The sequence below is a fragment of the Electrophorus electricus genome, chromosome 15 (genome assembly GCF_041902795.1).
Source record: "Electrophorus electricus isolate QZ-2024a chromosome 15, ASM4190279v1, whole genome shotgun sequence".
NCBI lineage: Eukaryota > Metazoa > Chordata > Actinopteri > Gymnotiformes > Gymnotidae > Electrophorus > Electrophorus electricus.
Window position 1 is genome coordinate 5,579,633 of NC_137511.1, and position 20,512 is coordinate 5,600,144.

Below are 20,512 nucleotides of genomic sequence, written 5' to 3' on the forward strand. Positions count from 1 at the left end.
ATATATATATATATATATATATATTCAGTGATGGTCACAGTAGGGACTGTCTTTAGGGATGCATTTGAGCCTTTCAGGTACTTCACTTGGTCTTGGTAGTCTGTCCACTTAGCCATGATTTTCAATCTCAGGTCAGCAGCTCTAGTATTGAATTTGACACATGGACTCATTGGGTCTTGGTTCAAAGGTTTGGAGGTGGGCAGAGGGGATGATGATTATGTCTCCCCTCTGACCAGTCATTCTGGCTCCCCCTTGCCATAGCATGTGTGTTGCACTTCATCAATCTCATCAATCAGTTTGTGATAGCAGTTGCACTTACAGATGTTGGAACACTGAGCTACTGGTTGTTTCTAGATGTTAGGTTTTGAAGCATCCATAGTTCCCACATCCTCTGCATATACCTCCTCACTCTGGGGTTGCTTGTGTGGTCCTCTATTGTCCACGTTTGTCCATGTTCTTGTAGCACACGTTTCATTAGATTGCCCTGGTCCCCCAAAATCTGATGCAGACCTTGTTGACCCGGGTGACTTCCGAGATGGTATGAATCTCTTGTTGAGAACTCTCATTATTCATGAGGCCTGTTGTTAAGGTTGGTCCCTCCTAGCGTCCATGTTTCTATCGTTTCCCTGTCTTGTGTTTTGCTTTACTTCCTTGTTGTGATTCCATTCCTTAGTTTAATTTTCTCCGCCCCTTTTTGATTTGCCGCACCTGTCATTACTTTCACCTGTTCATCATTTCCAGCCTTGTTATGTTTTGAATTTAAACCCTGTCTTGTGCCCTGTGTCTTTGCTTTTCATTGAAGGCCAACTGTTTGAAAGCCTGTATCTGTTCTTTGGAAGTGTAACCCATGCCTTCATGTTTCTAAGCCTGTTTGTTATTCCATGCCTCTGTTGTGTTTGTACTTCTAGCCATTTGTTTATCAAAGCCCGTGTGTTAAGTCTAGCCTTTGTGTGTATACTATCCTAGCCCTTGTTTTGTTATCATGTCTTCTCAAACTCTCCGTGTTGGTAAATGACCCTGGACTGTCATAATGACTCTGAATCTGGATTTGCCCCAATAAATCTCGCTCTTCTCCACACATGCGTCTGCCTTCTAACTGTTACACCTGCAGTTGCCAATCAGTTATCAAAAGTCTCATTCACAGATTATTCACTTCTGTTGAGAAGCCACTAAAGAAAATGGGTAAGTAGATAGGTGAGTAAGTGGAGGGGTGGGTAAGTGGAGGGGTGGGTAAGTGGAGGGGTGAGTAAGTGGAGGGGTGGGTAAGTGGAGGGGTGGGTAAGTGGAGGGGTGAGTAAGTGGAGGGGTGGGTAAGTGGAGGGGTGGGTAAGTGGAGAGGTGGGTTAGTGGAGAGGTGGGTTAGTGGAGGGGTGGGTAAGTGGAGAGGTGGGTAAGTGGAGGGGTGGGTAAGTGGAGGGGTGGGTAAGTGGAGAGGTGGGTTAGTGGAGGGGTGGGTAAGTAGAGGGGTGGGTAAGTGGAGGGGTGGGTAAGTGGAGGGGTGGGTAAGTGGAGAGGTGGGTAAGTGGAGGGGTGGGTAAGTGGAGGGGTGGGTAAGTGGAGAGGTGGGTAAGTGGAGGGGTGGGTAAGTGGAGAGGTGGGTTAGTGGAGGGGTGGGTAAGTGGAGAGGTGGGTAAGTGGAGGGGTGGGTAAGTGGAGGGGTGGGTAAGTGGAGAGGTGGGTTAGTGGAGGGGTGGGTAAGTGGAGGGGTGGGTTAGTGGAGGGGTGGGTAAGTGGAGGGGTGGGTAAGTGGAGAGGTGGGTAAGTGGAGGGGTGGGTAAGTGGAGGGGTGGGTAAGTGGAGGGGTGGGTAAGTGGAGAGGTGTGTAAGTGGAGGGGTGGGTAAGTGGAGGGGTGGGTAAGTAGAGGGGTGGGTTAGTGGAGGGGTGGGTAAGTGGAGAGGTGGGTAAGTAGAGGGGTGGGTTAGTGGAGAGGTGGGTAAGTGGAGGGGTGGGTAAGTGGAGGGGTGGGTAAGTGGAGGGGTGGGTAAGTAGAGGGGTGGGTAAGTGGAGGGGTGGGTAAGTGGAGGGGTTGGTAAGTGGAGAGGTGGGTAAGTGGAGGGGTGGGTTAGTGGAGAGGTGGGTAAGTGGAGGGGTGGGTAAGTGGAGAGGTGGGTAAGTGGAGGGGTGGGTAAGTGGAGGGGTGGGTAAGTGGAGGGGTGGGTTAGTGGAGAGGTGAGTAAGTGGAGGGGTGGGTAAGTGGAGAGGTGGGTAAGTGGAGGGGTGGGTAAGTGGAGAGGTGGGTAAGTGGAGGGGTGGGTAAGTGGAGAGGTGGGTAAGTGGAGGGGTGGGTAAGTGGAGGGGTGGGTAAGTGGAGGGGTGGGTAAGTGGAGAGGTGGGTAAGTGGAGGGGTGGGTAAGTGGAGAGGTGGGTAAGTGGAGGGGTGGGTAAGTGGAGGGGTGGGTAAGTGGAGGGGTGGGTTAGTGGAGGGGTGGGTAAGTGGAGAGGTGGGTAAGTAGAGGGGTGGGTAAGTGGAGGGGTGGGTAAGTGGAGGGGTGGGTAAGTGACCCTGAACTAAAGCTTTGGATAGCACATCACTGCTCCAGGGGATGAAGGTACACTGTAAGATAGGGTTGTGTCCTATCATAAAAAAATGCATTAAAAACTTTGAAGATATACAAATACAAATAATTTAACTGTGCTTCATAATATATAATTATTGCTCTCTGCATTTTAAGATGTCAGCAGTTTAGTAGTAAGATATGTTGGTTTAACTGATTTAATATATATTAAAATGCAACTGTTTTTCATGTGTACTTTTGGGCAGTTGTTCATGCATTTGGGGAATTTTGAAACTCGTTTTGCCTGGAAACCAGCACAAGACTGGAAATTGCTTATGTATGAGATAAAAAAAAAAAACTACCGGTCCCACATGTACTATGTTAACTGGGTATGGCCTTAGACAATGGGATGGCCATCTTGGATTTTACAGGTGTGTACTGTGTTTGCTAATAGCGTTGGGCCTGAAGAGGTGCCAGTGAGGCTGGATATGGTCTTATGTTTTCTAGTGGCATTGTGCTTACAGAGATCTGGTGAGTGAGACTGGGATTTCAAATCCCACTGTTGAACCTTCTGGAGGTGTCATGGGCTTAATTAATCAAAACACAGACAAAAAGAGGTGACTACCTGATGACCCCTGAGAGGAGTTCAAGATGTGGTTGCTGGAATGAAGGCTATAAGCTGGGCCCTATGTGAATCTCTAATGCAGCTCTAATAGTATAGGATATTTTACATATTATCCTGTGTATATTTGCATTTACATTTATGGCATTTAGCAGACGCTCTTATCCAGAGCGACTTACAAAAGTGCTTGTCATTTACTCATAGAATACATCCTAGCCAGTGCAGTAGGTTAAAGTCCAATATACCAATGATCTAGAATACTGTAGAAATACAGGGATCACTGCTGATGCCTAAAGTACAAAATACATAAGGTCTATCTTAAACTATGATAAGTGCAATAAACAGTAATGCTAGAGTTTGTATATGTATATGTTTGTAATTGTACATATGTGTATATGTAGAATTAGTAAAAAAAAAAAAAAAAAACCTGTTAATTTCAGTGATTTGTACTGTTTAATGTTTCTAAAGAAAAAACTCCAAAGTCTTAAATTCAAATATCCAAATCCAATCCAATATGAAGTCATACCACAACAACAAATCAACAACAGTTAACATGTATACTGACTCATGGGGGAACAAGTAAAGGAGTGTTCTGTATTACCAGACCTCAGTGCATCACTAATTCAGATCATTCACATTAGATTGTTCTGTTCTAATCACAGAGCAGCCACATAATTCAAACCATGACATTTTTTGGGGGAAGAAACACACACACACACACACACACACACACACACACACACACACACACACACACACACACACACACATATATATATATATATATAAAATCTCAGTCCTGCTGTATATAAAAATAAATGTCAGAACTGCATTGCACCCTTAAACACCCAGGCCTTAAACTTGGTAGAAGTTGGTAGAAGTCCCAAGTGTGAGGAAAAAAATATGACCACCCATTCAAAGGTTGAGACAGGAATAGATAGAAAATGTGTTTTTCCAATGCAAATATAGCATATTAATTTCTTTGTGTACTGCTTTGTGTCTTCTTCATCTTCTGCCTTGCCATCCTCTTTATGATCACTCTCTATGTGCTGTGAAAAAGAAAACAGAAAATCACAACATGAAAATCACTGTACTAGTTGAAAATCTTTCATGTACAAAATTAAAAATGTACTAATTTATTAACAGGCACTGTGTGTGTGTGTGTGTGTGTGTGTGTGTGTGTGTGTGTGTGTGTGTGTGTGTGTATATATATATATATATATATATATATATGACAGAAATCCTTCATCAGCTGTGCATGCAAAGTGCTTCTGAATTAGTAGGAGGAAGAGCCAGTTTGTACATGAAAATGCAGATGTTAAATTATAACATTAATTTATAGCAGAATCTGCTATAAATATATGTGTTTCAATATGTGTTTCAAAATGTGCTGTGCTGTGTCATGTACAGTGTATTATTGCAAACACATAACCTTGAACTTGTTCATGCCCTCTTTATCTTCTGTCTCCTCATCATCTTCATCATTTTTATCACTACTCTGTGTGTGTGTGTGGGGGGGGGGGGGGGGGGGTACCTGCCTCTTTTGCATGGTGTGCTTTTTGGACAGTCATAGATGGGATCTTCATTTATGTGTTTCCATTCAGCTCTCTACAACAGTTCAATAACCTCATGACATCCCATGATTCCACATTATTCTACAGTCATACAGTCATTTCTATGCAGAGCATTGTTTTGCTAACAAAGAGTAAACATACCTGGTTTGTGTTTGATGAACATGAAGGAATACCTATGTCTCTAATTCTTCCAAATTCCTGCATAATGAGACACAAATTCTGTTAAATTTGTACATTATAAAACTCCTTCTAGAATATTATGCAATATATGCCCAGCATTATCACCTTAGGGTCATGTAGTCTGTGTGGGCGATTATTCAGAGCATCAAATAAAGCACTGAACCACCTGTCTATGTCACAGCTGAAAAAACAAGTTGCAGAAAGATTAAAATTGATATTGAAAATGTTTTTCTTATGACTTTAAGAAGGCTTTTAGTAAGACCAAATTGGACAAATTATTCAACAAAACAATATAATATCTGTAATAGTTTTTTAATGACAAATTGCATTCATTTATGCTGTTTCACTGTGTTTGTGAAGCAGTTCGAGCTGCATTCTATGGGTGTATGATATATAACTAAAGCTATCATTACAAGACTTCTATTTTTGGTCAGTTGAGGGTATTTACATTTATCAGATGGTTTTATTCAAAGCAACTGACAATCATGACTGAGTACAACGTAAGCAATTGAGGGTTAAGGGCCTCGCACAGGGGCCCAACTGTGGCAAGTGGTGGGGCCTAAACACGTCTGATTACCAGTCAAGTACCTTAACCACTGAGCTACCACTGCACTGGTACTGGCAGCAGTCTCTAAATGGCCTGTTGCCTTTCTACTGTTACTAATTACTACTTCTTGCTACTTCAAAAGACTTTGATTTTTTTTTTTTTTAATCGAAGAAAAGCTATTCATCCTAAACATCCTGCAGGATTTAGTTCACTTAAAGCGTATGCCTTAAATTCTGTAACTTTTATTTTCAGCATTTCAGTGCAATAGTTTGAAGTAAAGCTCTGTTTTATATTTTACTGTGCAATTGTCAGTCATTAACTCACAGAAGTAAGAAAGTATGAAGCATGAAGCAGCTGACCTACCAAGTTTGACCGAGACGTATTTTGGTTAGTTCTAGTGGGCCATTAATGGTCATTTACAATGCAAATATACAATAAATGCAAATATAAAATAAAATATATTTTCTTAGGTTCACACCTGCTTTCTGCAATGAGAAAATAGTCTCTGTCCACCACTTTCATAAAAAGCACACAGGACGCGGAGCATCGGAAGTTTGTATGAACCCATTTCCACATGGAGTGTGTTTCAGGGCACAGACACATAAGGGAGACCCTAAAAGAGAGCAATGATCAGCAAAGCAACTGCACTGTTAGCAGTGTCTTCTTCTGGAGTCTCAGATGCTTGTGAGGAGAGCAGCTACACATACTGGGACAGGTCTATGGTTCCCAGCAGTTCGTGTTTCTTCATTTCTCCACTTGCATAATATCGTAGGCAGCATGCAGCTTCACTGGTCTTCAGGAGAAGGAAAAACCGTCGCTTCCATGATTTCTGCAAAGTGAGCAGATAATGGCAAGGAGGGACCACTTAGAGAAGCTGGGAAAGAAAGTACCTGTGATGGAGGCTCTCTGAAGAGTTCAGCTCAGGACATTAACCTGGGACTTGAAATGTTTTGCGGGTGGAGACTTGTACAGGTAACCAGCACATAGCTCCTCCTCTTTTCCACCTGTGCAGAGCTCTCTACTGTCACCTACAGTGTGACACATATATATGTCAATGATATTTGTCATGCATTGTGTTGTCCAGATAACACATTCTGGCTTTTAAAATGTTTTAGAGTCTAAAAATCTCCATTTGCTCTAGAATCTGTATAAACTTACAGGAAGCCATGTGGCAGCTCTCTTGAACTTTAGAGTGCTGTGTGCTGTGTGTATGTAGATGGCTGGAAATCAACATCAACAACACCATCAATGGCAGGTTTGGAGATAAACTGAAGCCATAATACCATAGTGACAGCTTCCAAATGAGTGACCATTCGACACTAAATCAGAACATCAAAGCAGACATTAGTTGGTCATGCAATATTTACTGACCTGAACAACAGATACCATTATAATTGCAAGGCTGAAGTTTATCTATTTACTTTAAGAAATTAGTTAGTAATTAACTAAGCCTGTTGAACCAACTGTATTCGGTCAGCTAAAGTACAAAGCTCAGTATATGTAATGGAAGCATGCTGTGCACACCCATGTACACATGAACTTGATGGACAGTCACCACAATGCCTCAGTTCTAATTACGGTTATGAAACCAAGCGATGCCAAGATCCCACCACTGCCACAAAACTCATCTACTTTTACTTCTATTTACCACACACAACATAAAACCATTCTAAACATGCTACTGCACCTGATGCCGACGTCCAGCAGTACTGACAACACACATTCTAAGGTAGATGAGGATGAGGAAGTGATATGTGAAATTCATGAACAATGATGTCAGAGGAGGTTTGACTGGTATTGGTTCACCGCGAGAGCACAACTGCCTTTCCAAAAGCAGTGCAGATCATACGCTTAGAACGCAGCTGGAATCTTCCCACCTTGGACAGCTCCTTAGACCTTTTAGTGCTCTTTGTATTGTAGTCTCAAAAATGTAAAATAAGAAGAAGAAGAAGAAGAAGAAGAAGAAGAAGAAAAAATAAGTATAAAAATAAATAATGAAACACATGCTATATTGAATGCAAACCAGTGTCACAAACTACCGCTTACAAAAATCTGTCTTTAGACACATTATAATGAGGGATTTTACAGAACTGCACTTGATGTTCCACTAAAACAGACCTGTGGTTTGGCGGGGGAGATCAACAGAGAGGCCATCCAGCACCGTATCCACACGCCTGTTCAGCGTCACAAATGTCTGCGCTTATTTCCATACATTTTTATAGATGTCTAGAGTCAGTCCAATGGCTCTAAAGCTGCCAGCCCATGTCACGTGAGCAGTCACCGCCCCGCCCTGTGTGCTCACCAATTGCTGATTGGATTGTGCCGCTGGCTTTTGGCTATCCCTCTCTGTGGAGTGGGTCGGGGTGGGAGTGGAGGGTTAGGGTTAGGGGTGGGTGTGGAGGGTTAGGGTTAGGGGTGGGTGTGTAGCGTTAGGGTTAGGTTAGGGTTGCGGGTGGGTGTGGAGGGTTAGGGTTAGGGGTGGGTGTGGAGGGTTAGGGTTAGGTTAGGGTTGCGGGTGGGTGTGGAGGGTTAGGGTTAGGGGTGGGTGTGTAGCGTTAGGGTTAGGTTAGGGTTGCGGGTGGGTGTGGAGGGTTAGGGTTAGGGGTGGGTGTGTAGCGTTAGGGTTAGGTTAGGGTTGCGGGTGGGTGTGGAGGGTTAGGGTTAGGTTAGGGTTAGGGTTAGGCGTGGGTGTGGAGGGTTAGGGGTGGGTGTGGAGGGTTAGGGTTAGGTTAGGGTTGCGGGTGGGTGTGGAGGGTTAGGGTTAGGGGTGGGTGTGGAGGGTTAGGGTTAGGTTAGGGTTGCGGGTGGGTGTGGAGGGTTAGGGTTAGGGGTGGGTGTGTAGCGTTAGGGTTAGGTTAGGGTTGCGGGTGGGTGTGGAGGGTTAGGGTTAGGGGTGGGTGTGTAGCGTTAGGGTTAGGTTAGGGTTGCGGGTGGGTGTGGAGGGTTAGGGTTAGGTTAGGGTTAGGGTTAGGCGTGGGTGTGGAGGGTTAGGGGTGGGTGTGGAGGGTTAGGGTTAGGTTAGGGTTGCGGGTGGGTGTGGAGGGTTAGGGTTAGGGGTGGGAGTGGAGGGTTAGGGTTTGGGGTGGGTGTGGAGGGCTAGGGTTAGGTTAGGGTTAGGGTTAGGCGTGGGTGTGGAGGGTTGGGGTGGGTGTGGAGGGTTAGGGTTAGGTTAGGGTTAGGCGTGGGTGTGGAGGGTTAGGGGTGGGTGTGGAGGGTTAGGGTTAGGTTAGGGTTAGGCGTGGGTGTGGAGGGTTAGGGGTGGGTGTGGAGGGTTAGGGTTAGGGTTAGGGGTGCGAGTGGAGGGCAGCTGTAGGTGGCCTTGTGGCCGATCGCATGTGCACGCGCTCATCACACCCAGCCATGGCGGTGGCCCCTCCTGGAGAGCCCACAGGGTGAGGGCCATGGCCTATTTTCTGCTCCAAAACTGTTGACTGACAAACTGGCAATTGCAGCATTAAAAAGGGAGTCCAACACACGTACACATGCATATATACATGTTTAGTTTTGGCATTGTACAGCACTATGAGGTTACACTCACTATGAGGTTAAATGTAGGAAGTCAGCTTTAATATAAAGGTATTTAAATCTACACTGGATAAATCATAAAATAATCCCCTTTTCAGGGGAATATAAGGAAATGGACAACTTTCCACTTACTTCTTTATTTTGCATAATGAATAGAACAACAAACCACCATGACATGATGGTATGATGGGAAGATGAGATAAAAATAAAGATTACCTGGAACAAGTGATGGAATGAGGAACATGTGGTTTAAAAAGAAGCTCCTTATCCAAAATAATCTGCCTCATTACCTCATGGGGAGCATGGCAGTATGGGCATGGCCATATGAATCACTGTTTGTGTTTATAGATCATGTTAGTGTTGAATTACAGAGGACCTGAAAATCTCTGCTTTATAGGTCTGGCAGAGCATTAACAGGACAAATAACCAGCATACCCAGCTGAAACATTTACAAGCTACTAAACATGTTAAATACATTTAGGGTTCCATTCTTTGTCCAAATACTTGTGGTTCCCTGACATCAAGGAACTAATTATAAACATAGCTGTTGTTCTTATATGAAACACCAAGTACAGATATAAATACACTCGAGTGAAAGCTGACATTTGGCCACTTTAGCCTTAGAGACTTTAGTCATGCTAAAGCCAATGTGTGGGAATACAGAGCTAACACAACAACAAAAAAAAGTCACTGTCCAAATCCTTTGTGACAGCACTCCAGTTACCATCTTCACTTAATAAATCATGGCTTTATGACCTCTGATTTAAATGTGTAAACATTTGTTCTTGCATGCACCTACACATGCGGTGCTGTTGGAGACCTTGTGCATGAGTAGCAGATATAAATAGAACTCTGTTTGCCTGGTGACCTCTGATGTGGAAACACCACTGTCAGCCCACAACAAAGCCCTAGAACGGCTCCTCCTCTCCACAGCCATGAGGAGGTGCACCTGTGCCTACACCTCCTGACCAAATTTAGGGACCTCCACAGTACAACTTGAATCCTTCCCAAGGCGCAGGGTCAGCAGATACCGTGACCGACACCACACATTCCAACCTTGACATCCCAGCAGTGCAATATATAGGCTGGGGTCCATTCCTGGGGCAGTGGAAAGGGGAAGAGAATGTTTGTGGAACACTTAGCTGAAGAGCGACTGTAAGCATGATGGCTCCATGTCAGGTAAGCACCCAACTCGGCTGCATTTCAGGTCAAAATCTCAGACTCTGAGTGCAATGTGGACACAATATGTTGGTAACTCACTATTTCTGTTAATACATCACGTTTAAGGATGCACTTACAAAACAACAAGAAAGCCTGAAAAAGCACCGAAACTTTCTTGCTTACCGAATGAACAAACTGTCAGCGAAGAAAATGGACTTGAGTGTAAGTCATACAATCTCGCCTACGTTTTGCATAAACAGTGTTGTGTGTCCAATCATTCTGCCATATGGTTTTAATTGTTTTGGCATACCGTTGCTTTCAGAAGAAGACAGCAGCGCTGAAAGAAAAGATAAAGATGAAGTATGATGACATCAAACGTGTGCTAGATGAGGATCTAGGAATCACACTGTGCCAGTTAGACATGGAAGAGGAGGCCATGGAAAGGACCATTGAGGAGAACATAGAGAGATGTTACCACCTAACCCAGGACCTGGACCAGCAGCTGGCTGAGATCTCCATACAGCTGGACATGAAAATCAGCCATGACCAGGTACCAGCAATGCCAGGAAGGAGAGGGTCTTTACTAATTCTGCTCTGCTTTAGTAAAACATTAAGATGTGAGTAAAACGTCTTTGGTGTCTGGTAGTGATTCAGACTATATGCTACTACTCTGGCAGCCTCACACTCATTCTTCTTTTTCCATGCAGGTGTCAGAAACAGAAGGAAGGTATGTACACTCTGGGATTTTTTCATGATTGTAATTTGTATTGAAATGTAGACACGAACAATATACAATCAGTATAAATCATAAAATATAACAGAAAAAAAAGTGTGGGTGTGTGTGTGTGTGCAGACAGAACATACGCAAAGCCTCTACAGGAGAATAAATAGTATAGGTCTTCGTATTTGCCTCATTAGTGGAGATTCTTGCTTTGTTATCTGGGAGTGCTTTCTTCAAGCAATACAATAGTCTGTAATGATTGATTTAATCCAAAAACAGATCTAAGCATGTCAATTCCAGCAACCAGTCTAGCTACTGTTCTAGACCCAGGTTTCTGAAAATCATCCGTTTTAAGATAATCTTAAATGAGAGGGATGGTGTTCACTGAAACTCGCTTTACCATTTAACGACGTCCTTGGCTCTGGCCCTGGTTTACTGCCTACACTGTTCTAGTCTTAGAACGACAAAAACATCTTAACTCGACAGGCTGTTACTCACCTGCCGAAGAGAAAATATCTTCCTTTCCGATCCGGTTTTGCGTCAGTCACATCCACATCTCCGTACTCTTCAACTTGCTCAGACAAATCAGTCTTATCAGACAAAACCTCTTCGTCCATCTTGTAATTACTGCAGTATAAAGTAGATTAGCTATAAATGCTGGGCTAATAGTGTAAAAGCGTAGTTGGAATTAAAGGCACTGTTGTATAGATTTAATTTTCAGATGTTTCTGGGGTTTTTTTTCTTTAAAAAAAGAACGAAAGGTTTGTGATTTTAAATTTATCCCAGAATTAAGAATTCAAAGTCTTCAAAAACAAACGTAACAAACAACAGCAATGAAATCCACTATTATTCGGACAACATACACCCAGAAATTTGCTTTGACTTGGCCTAATGTTGTTTTTAACTAAACATACTCACAGAGTGAATGGAGGAGACAAGCAATTGAATTATGTGAGAAACTGAAATTAGGATTACCATTAATAAAGCTCACTGCTTCAGTCCAGTCAGACATCCAAAGAGATTTGGTGGAAAAAAAGGAATGTATGGTGAAACCTAATTACATCCTAGCAATCTGCTCCTGTAGCTCACCTGGTAGAGCAGATACAGAGTTCAGCTCTCTATGAGCATGTTCCACAAGTGTTTTTTGAATACTGAAAATGTAAAGGTTGAGCTCAGTTGCTTTTGGTCACTTCTACATGTCCTGACTCTGGCAGGATAATGGAGACTCTGACAACCACAGATCCAGAGCTCGTCCAGATGGATGAGGTTAAAAATGAGCAGCTGCTCAGTTTAACCATGAACTTACTGCTATTCATCCGCTCACAAGTCCCTGTTACGAAAAAACTCTTCCAGACCTGTAAGCCTCCTGTCAATCCAAAGCAATATCTTTACTTTACCTTAGGCCTGTAAATGAGTTTTTAGGTATGTAGTAATGATATCCTGCTTTGCTATCTTGTCTCCCACTCTCAGATGCCCAGGAAGTGGTTTTAAACCCTGATTCCGCTCACCCAAAGCTCATCATTTCCCCTGCTGGAGACTGTGCTACGTACACAGACACCTGGCAGGAGGTTGCGGAGAACCCCTCCCGCTTTGACACCATCCTAAATGTGATAAGCCAAGAGGGTTTCAAAGAAGGACGCAACTACTGGGAGGTGCAGGTCAGTGGGAAAACATACTGGGAAGTGGGACTTACCTATCCCAACATTCCCAGGAAGGGTCATGAGGAAGACTGCTGGCTGGGCCGTGGGCCCGAGTCCTGGTGTGTGGAGTATTTCAATGGTGACTATACAGCATGGCACAAAGGGGTGCCCTATCGCCTATCCCACGTAACTGGAAAGAACTTTGAGCGCATTGGGATCTTCTCAACCTTTTATGGGGGCCTCTTATGTTTCCTGGGGGCAGACACCATGACCCCGCTATTCAGTTTTTGTGCAGGCATGTTCACAGACACACTTCATCAGGCTGTCTGTCCAGGCCATGACAATCAGGGGACCAACTGGAAATCACTGCTGATTTGCGACGCCTCCAGGTCTGCTCCTATTTTATGATGCAGGTCCAGAGGAGGCAAGACAGAAGATCATATAAAAAACTGCCTTGTATGTTAAAGCTGTTTGAAGCTATATGTGAAAGAGGTAGAAAATGCTGACAAAATAATGACAGAGCACACAAAGATGTATTTATTGACTTAATACAACAAAGGCATTTCAAAGGCAATTTCAACAAAATTCAGCCCAACATCCTCTATCTATCTATCTATCTATCTATCTATCTATCTATCTATATCTATATATCTATATCTATATATATTATATATATCTACATATCTATATATATATATATCTATATATATTTATATCTATATCTATATATATATAAATAAAAATAAAAGTTACAGAATGGTATTCATCATTGAAAACTGTAAAGCACTTAAAAGTATTTATGATTAGAACTTTTCACTTTCACCCCTTCATTCCAAAACAGTAGCAAATACTTTCTTCAATTTGTGCACCACACCAGGAACATACAGGAAAGAGAGCTGGACTAATCGACAGGTTTATCTGTTTATTATCAGAACTGTGACCTCTATTTTCCATCACAATTTCATTAAATAGCAATACCACCTGCAACGCATCACAGTGTGATTTCTATAAATACAATAAATGACCAAAGAAGCTGAAATCAAGTGATCTATGAAAGATTGGAATGAAAGTCCAATGCACCTGATTTTAAGGCTGTCAGAAAATCTAAGCAAGGCAGCTAGTGCAAATAATGTAGCAATGGCATACAATGGAACACAGGTGATGAATGGATAAACATGCAACAGTGATACATTATATAGATCATAACTTGGTAAAAAAAACAAAAAAACCCCAAAACATTAAATGAGTATTAAATGACACTGTTGCAGTCACTATTGTTTCTATTAAAAGGATCCCTGTATACAGAAATTATGGATATAAATGTATTTATTTGTGTTTTACCCACACCACCAAATGGAAAGTTGGTCCAGCAGTTATGAGTTTTGTTATCAACTATGTTACACCAAACTCATTTGATGTCCCACTCTGGATTGGCAAGATTGCCACAACCAAATTTACATTGACATTTTTTTCTTTTTATAGCTTTATAGTTACAAAGCCCCTTTTATTTTTTTATTTTATTTTTTTTTAATTATGTACCAATAGAACCGGTCTCTTGAATCCACCTCAAACCTCTCAAACTATAAGTGATAAAAGTTCACAAACTGCACCAGTCAAAGTTATAAAAACAAGCAACAATAATTATCTTAATAATTTGTTCTTAATTCCTCCTTCCTCTTGGTGGCCCCGTAACTAACAATGGAGGTCTTGTCTTATGTAATTGACTGCATACTCAAACTATTGTGATGCTATAGAGAGCACAGCACTAGGTTGTGGTGATCCTTGATGAGCAGATATCTCTGTCTGAGGTTCAGTCTCTTGAGAGCAGGAAGGGCAGAGATTAAAAGGTGCATAAATACACACCTAATTCATTTACATTTACGGCATTTAGCAGACACTCTTATCCAGAGTGACTTACAATTCGCTGGTTTAACTATAGCCTCTGCCCACTTCTTTTATTGCACTAGTAACAAAAAGTGCAATGTTTTAAATTGTGATTCCTGCAAATTCCTAATAAAACTGAATGTACTTCTATATCCCATTACATCAGACACATTTGAATTAATCTATGATTAAAATTTGAAATGTGACACTCCACGTCAATCAAGGAAATAGGAAATGGGGAAAACTGCCCCTTCTTCCTCAAATTCTGTACCTAAAATGGCAGCAAACCCTCCAAGATGGTAAAATTACAAGGATATTTCACACTGCCAGTGGATGAACTGTGACATGGAATAACTGAGGCAGTTTAAGCACGAACACAAACATTACGTACTACTAAAAAAAAAAGCACCTATCTAAATTATCCAGCATAACATAAGAAACAAACTGTCACATACAAAGAAAAAACTTTACACTGTCTGGCTCATCCATGACTATCCTTGGAATTGTCATTTAGTGGGTACAGCAGTCATTATATATATATATAATGTCGTTATTTGAAATAAAGCTCTTTGGTCAGCATGGAGACCACGCAGGGGATCTGTTTTTTCTGACAAAATCGTGGGTCATCAGACCAGGACTCAAAGTTGGTTGCCACCATGTGGTTGACTCGTGTAAGGATCTGCATGATTTCCAGCTTCTTGCCAAACTCATTAAGGATACTACAGAGGGCCTGGATGAACCAGGAACCCCGACCCGGATTCCTCCATGAGTAGTAACCTGAAAGAGAAAGACACCCCATGTATACAGATATGCAAGTGATTAAACAGATACTACTCATCATTCACCTCTATTTACCTGCCTTTTTAAAAATTAAATGTAATAAAACATAGCTGATTTCTTCAAATTTGCTCTTTTGCGTTTTGTACTTTGAAAGAACACAGCGCGTTACCAGTGAAGACCGTACATTACCTGGAACAGTGGAGTATGCGAACAAAAAGTCTGCCTCCACTGGGATCTTCTGCTTGGCATCAATCTCTGTGGTGTCATTTGCTGGTCCTGAGTCAGTCTGAATGCCATCATCGAACTCAGAACCTTGACAAGCCTGTGAGATCAACACAACAACATCCTCAACAAGTGCACAAGAGGAAGGTGCGACCCCATTCCATGTGAGTGCTGCTCTTTCTCCTCCAGCTGCTTAGCTCCTCTTACCTGGATGAAAAAGAGCTTGGGCTTGCCCACCAGGCTCGTGCATATGTCTCCTCTGAACAGCGATGTCAGACTCTTGATGGGCATTACCCCATCTATCCCGTAGATCTGTCCCTCGTCTCCATGGCTCAGGAGGATGCAGGCGACACAGGAGTGGTTACTGTGATCCTCTTCTGAAACTGACAGACCCACACCATGCACACACGTGCAAAAAAGCAAGGCCGCTTCAGAGACTTCTGAATTCTCTGCACTCTCCCTGCATGTCTGTGAGTTTACTACTGTACCCTGGATACGGTAGAAAACAATCACCCCCCCACCCCCTAATGAACTATACAGAGCTTTTATTTTCTGTCACTTTATATAAAACCATTAGAAATTCTTGTAACACTTGGATAATTACAGTATTTTAAACTTTTAATAGAATGTACACATTACAGTCAATATAATTATTTTCTTGCTTTTTTCCATATAATGCATGCTAATGAAAGAGTATTAAAAGAGTGTTCTCATCAATCTAGTTCAGGGTCTTTTATTAATATGAACTAGCATAACACAAAAAAGTGTGGTGTACTTTGGAGCACTACAATGATACAGTTTATCTCTTGGTGGTAAAACCATGATGTAATTTTGCTGTCATACAACTTACCTCATAATACTGTCAGCAATTTATTTTTCCCTTGAAACTAAAGAGTTTTCTATATGTGCGACGTACCTTTTTTTAGCAACCAAATCATTTTCTCACAGGTCAGGTCATTGTAAATGAAAACCTCAAAACCCAGTTTTTTGAAGGAATTCAACAGCTCTGCTGCATCACGGTCTGTACCCTTGCGTGCAGTCATTCCTTATACAGGCAATGGAAAGGCTATTAGCATACATAATATGCTTTAAAAACACTCATACATCTAATGTATGTAATAGTGTGGTACTAGTTCAATAATAATGACATTTCTAAACTTAAGTTGACAGGCACTTCGTACTCAAAAATATGCTACCTGTTCTTTCATCAAAGTTCTTGTTGTTGATGATAATGCACTTGCCCACGTGGTTATGGTTCATCTCATACTGGAATTTTGGTGATGTGATCCTGTAATGGATTTCAGGGTCACTGTCCTTTTCCTGCACACCAACATTCTGAGACTTCATTCTAAGAGTGAGAAAAGAACAGTGCTTAAATACAGCATAAAGGTCTATGTATGTATTAAATAAAACATATGATGCTAGATTAATACTGTACACCTTAAAGGTGACTAATATATATCATACATACACACACACACACACACACACACACACACACACATACACACACACACACACACACACACACACACACACACACACACACACACACACACATACACACACACACACACACACACACACACACACACACACATACACACACACACACACACACACACACACAATATACTGTCTGACCACATATATTAAAAACATGGCTAAATCATTAAGTCACATAACAATTAAAAAATGGGCACAACTTTCCATGATCAAGGAAGAAAAAAAGATTGATTCACAATGATATTCTCTGAAAATGTTCCAAGGTGTCTCTTAGTGGTAAAACTATTTACTAACCCAATTCACAAAAATTAGCCTAACAGAAATATTCTCAGCAATTTGTAGAAAGGGCAAAAAGGGCAGACAAACTGTATACCCATTAATGTAACTTAGTAACACAAATCAAAAACAACAGTTTAGAGCACAAGGCAAATTAAGCAAAATCAAACATATGACCAAAATGAACTGTTTATTACAGGTTGTATCCTATAGTCTTTTCACACATCAAAAAATAAGTCTACTTTTTGACTTCACTTCAGAGCAGTAACCTTCAATATGCTCCAAAATTGGGTATTCTTTTTTTTTTTTTTTTTTTTTTTTTACATTTCTGAGGAATAATTCTCACAGACATCTCACAGATTCAACCCATACTGGTAGGCCACAATGGCTGATGGGCACACAATATGTATTAGTATTCCAGAAGAAACCAGTCATGCTACCAAACCTCTACAATAGGCTTTTACACTCCATTACATACAAAAACAAAACACACACACACACACACACACAAAAATCCCACTTATGCGTGCACAAACATGTGGCTGCATTCCTTTTGGCAAATTACTGCTCCATACCAATCAAACTTTGCAAACTGAAGCGAAAGGTACCTCTTTCTACAGCCCCTTGTATGACTAGCTAGTGCTCAGATGGGTCCAGTTCCATCTCTTACCTGGATTCCCCATTGAGCTCTACGCCACACTGCATTGAAGATATATTGTTCCTCTCTCTAGCTCTGCCGGTCTTGTCGAAAAGTGACCTATTTGGGTAGAATTTCCTCTCGGTGTGTGATGAGGTGTGCGCTAGGATCCTGACAAATTCTATACTCTAAAAAGAGTGTAGCAATGGCTGTGCTGGTCAGGGGTTGTGTACACTCCCTGAGTCAGCAAACCCCCCCCCCCCCTCCCCCCCGAGTTTTCTAAAAGCCTATTCAACCACTCTGGAGAGGTCCTTTTGGACACCAGTGCCCCTCTGTTGACTGGCACACAATCCACCTTGGTCCTACAGACAAGCTGATTCATGCAGAGCCGTACAAACCAATACTGAGCATAAGATGGCAGAAGGTTGATTGGCTGGCATGTTTCAGCTATCCCCAGTAAGTGCATCAGAGATTCAAGATTGACCACTGTTCATAAACTGGGCATGAATATTTCTACTATTTGAACAAAGTGTCAAGGACAAGCAGCTACAAATTTGTTTTCTAAATGAAACTGTATTAAGCATTAAATCTCAGCAGTTACAGATTTGATTTTGTTTTCTTGATCAACCTAAATTACATCTAAATAGAAAGTGAAAGTTTAATTATGAGCTTTAAACATTTGCTTGTCCCAAATGCTGCAGTCCAGCAGTCATTTCAAATGTAATACAAACATGGCAAATACACAAATTTAGACACATATACACCTAAGGGCCTTGGGAGCCTGATAATGAAAATAGCTCCAACATAATCTCTGTCACTTACCAAAAACATAAAATGTTTTATTGTTAGTGTCTTGTTTCTATATATAAAGTTTGGTAATTGTATTATGCAAGATATGCTGACCTTGGGTGACTACTGTACTGTGCAGTATATATGTATACACGGTCTAGGCAAACTACAATTACTCTGGTGCCACCTGCTGGACAAAACAGATCTAAGCATGTCAATTCCAGCAACCAGTCTAGCTACTGTTCTAGACCCAGGTTTCTGAAAATCATCCGTTTTAAGATAATCTTAAATGAGAGGGATGGTGTTCACTGAAACTCGCTCTACCATTTAACGACGTCCTTGGCTCTGGCCCTGGTTTACTGCCTACACTGTTCTAGTCTTAGAACGACAAAAACATCTTAACTCGACAGGCTGTTACTCACCTGCCGAAGAGAAAATATCTTCCTTTCCGATCCGGTTTTGCGTCAGTCACATCCACATCTCCGTACTCTTCAACTTGCTCAGACAAATCAGTCTTATCAGACAAAACCTCTTCGTCCATCTTGTAACTACTGCAGTATAAAGTAGATTAGCTATAAATGCTGGGCTAATAGTGTAAAAGCGTAGTTGGAATTAAAGGCACTGTTGTATAGATTTAATTTTCAGATGTTTCTGTTTTTTTTTTCTTTAAAAAAAGAACGAATGGTTTGTGATTTTAAATTTATCCCAGAATTAAGAATTCAAAGTCTTCAAAAACAAACGTAACAAAAGTAAAAGTGCAGTCATTTCATTCAGTTTCTTCCAGTCCTGTACAGGACCTTGCAAGTGGTACAGAATAACACAGCTTGCTAGCTCCCAAACTTGTAAACAAGCAGCGTTAAACAATATAGCGGTTAGCTGGACAATGTTTCCTTAGTTTCACTTGCCTTTTAGATTCTCACATAGCTAGGTAGATAGATAACTAAATGAACTATCAGGCTAAGCTAAGTGTGACAACTCATACCCGTGACAATAATGTATACTTAATGATCGTTATGCTTGCTAGCTAAATGCTATTCCAAAAACTCAAATGTGAAAATGCCCCCCCCCCCCAAAAGGTATAGCCAGCCTGTTCTTCAAAGTCTGGTTTAGACAATACTGTTAGCTAGATAATGAACGGATTTCAAGTATTGTTTTGTTTCCAATCGCAAATATGAACATATATCGCGACAATTAATTATTAAACAGTAAAAGAACCATACACTTGGGTGACTGACTAGGTTAGGTTATCTAGCTAGCTAAGCTGCCATTTATTTATCTAACAGATAACTTCTCCTACCCAGCTAGCTAAAACCTAGGTTATACTATAGCTACAACTTAAAATTATCTAAGATAACAGACAGCTAGCCTACCTAGTTAGCAAAGCTAGTTTAACTTATTTACTTTGCCAACCTACCTAACTAGTTCAGGTCAGATAAGTTATGTCTGACTAAACAGTATAGGAAAGAAAACATTAAATCACTTACTTATTTGTCGGACAATGATCCGGTTAATTCTAGTTTGAGATTAGACAGCTAGATAGCTCCCCAAAATGGTACAACACGACTGTGTAGAGAAAGAATGTGAAACATTGGTGTACACTTATGTATTTCGTTTGTCAAACGTCACTCAAGAGCAAACGTCTGCTCTCACCACTAGCTCAGTAACATTTAAAGAGACAGTAACAACGTGGGGCTACAAGTAGGCATTCTCTGTGCAATGTGCCATCAGTCAATGGATCCCACAGTACTGATATAGGACATTATTCTCATGAGGACATATGCCTTAGTCTCAGAGGCATTCATTATTTTCAGTCAGGCATCGTTAATTAAATAATTACTATCTGGAAGCCACTGGATTGAAAGATATAGTGTTGGGAAGGTTAGTTTTAAAATGCATTTCACTAGAGTACAGAATACATAATACACAGTCTTAAATGTAACTGAAATTGTTAA

At 41.4% G+C, this 20,512-nt stretch overlaps 3 protein-coding genes across 7 annotated transcripts; 1 reads left to right on the forward strand and 2 right to left on the reverse strand.

The window, feature by feature from the left end:
• Positions 1–3,821: 3,821 nt before the first annotated feature.
• Positions 3,822–7,655, reverse strand: LOC113586608 (pleckstrin homology domain-containing family S member 1-like). Of its 3 annotated transcripts, none has more exons than XM_081697889.1 (10): positions 7,538–7,655; positions 7,107–7,340; positions 6,578–6,639; positions 6,353–6,447; positions 6,127–6,248; positions 5,898–6,032; positions 4,978–5,053; positions 4,834–4,890; positions 4,657–4,726; positions 3,822–4,167 (listed from the first exon to the last, which is right to left on the reverse strand). In XM_081697889.1, the coding sequence occupies exons 3-10, from the start codon at positions 6,585–6,587 to the stop codon at positions 4,154–4,156; spliced, it is 579 nt and encodes a 192-aa protein (XP_081554015.1). In that variant the 5' UTR covers positions 6,588–6,639; positions 7,107–7,340; positions 7,538–7,655; the 3' UTR covers positions 3,822–4,153. The 3 variants fall into 3 exon arrangements, 2 of the variants coding, with proteins under 2 accessions (XP_081554015.1, XP_081554014.1); XM_081697888.1 differs by having other exon boundaries at positions 6,578–6,738; XR_014117237.1 differs by lacking the exon at positions 6,127–6,248 and having other exon boundaries at positions 6,310–6,447; positions 6,578–6,738.
• Positions 7,656–9,953: 2,298 nt separating this feature from the next.
• Positions 9,954–14,927, forward strand: si:ch211-28p3.4 (putative E3 ubiquitin-protein ligase TRIML1). 2 transcript variants are annotated; one of them, XM_027024913.3, is made up of 6 exons: positions 9,954–10,123; positions 10,232–10,327; positions 10,431–10,655; positions 10,813–10,832; positions 12,041–12,183; positions 12,297–14,927. In XM_027024913.3, exons 1-6 carry the CDS (start codon positions 10,106–10,108, stop codon positions 12,872–12,874), a joined length of 1,080 nt encoding a protein of 359 aa, XP_026880714.2. In that variant the 5' UTR covers positions 9,954–10,105; the 3' UTR covers positions 12,875–14,927. The 2 variants fall into 2 exon arrangements, with proteins under 2 accessions (XP_026880714.2, XP_026880713.2); XM_027024912.3 differs by having other exon boundaries at positions 9,958–10,123; positions 10,428–10,655.
• Positions 13,376–20,205, reverse strand: casp7 (caspase 7, apoptosis-related cysteine peptidase). 2 transcript variants are annotated; one of them, XM_027024908.3, is made up of 7 exons: positions 20,045–20,204; positions 18,983–19,111; positions 16,549–16,700; positions 16,269–16,397; positions 15,560–15,735; positions 15,320–15,452; positions 13,376–15,127 (listed from the first exon to the last, which is right to left on the reverse strand). In XM_027024908.3, the coding sequence occupies exons 2-7, from the start codon at positions 19,099–19,101 to the stop codon at positions 14,901–14,903; spliced, it is 936 nt and encodes a 311-aa protein (XP_026880709.1). In that variant the 5' UTR covers positions 19,102–19,111; positions 20,045–20,204; the 3' UTR covers positions 13,376–14,900. The 2 variants fall into 2 exon arrangements, with proteins under 2 accessions (XP_026880709.1, XP_081553276.1); XM_081697150.1 differs by lacking the exon at positions 16,269–16,397 and having other exon boundaries at positions 20,045–20,205.
• Between the last annotated feature and the right edge of the window lie 307 nt (positions 20,206–20,512).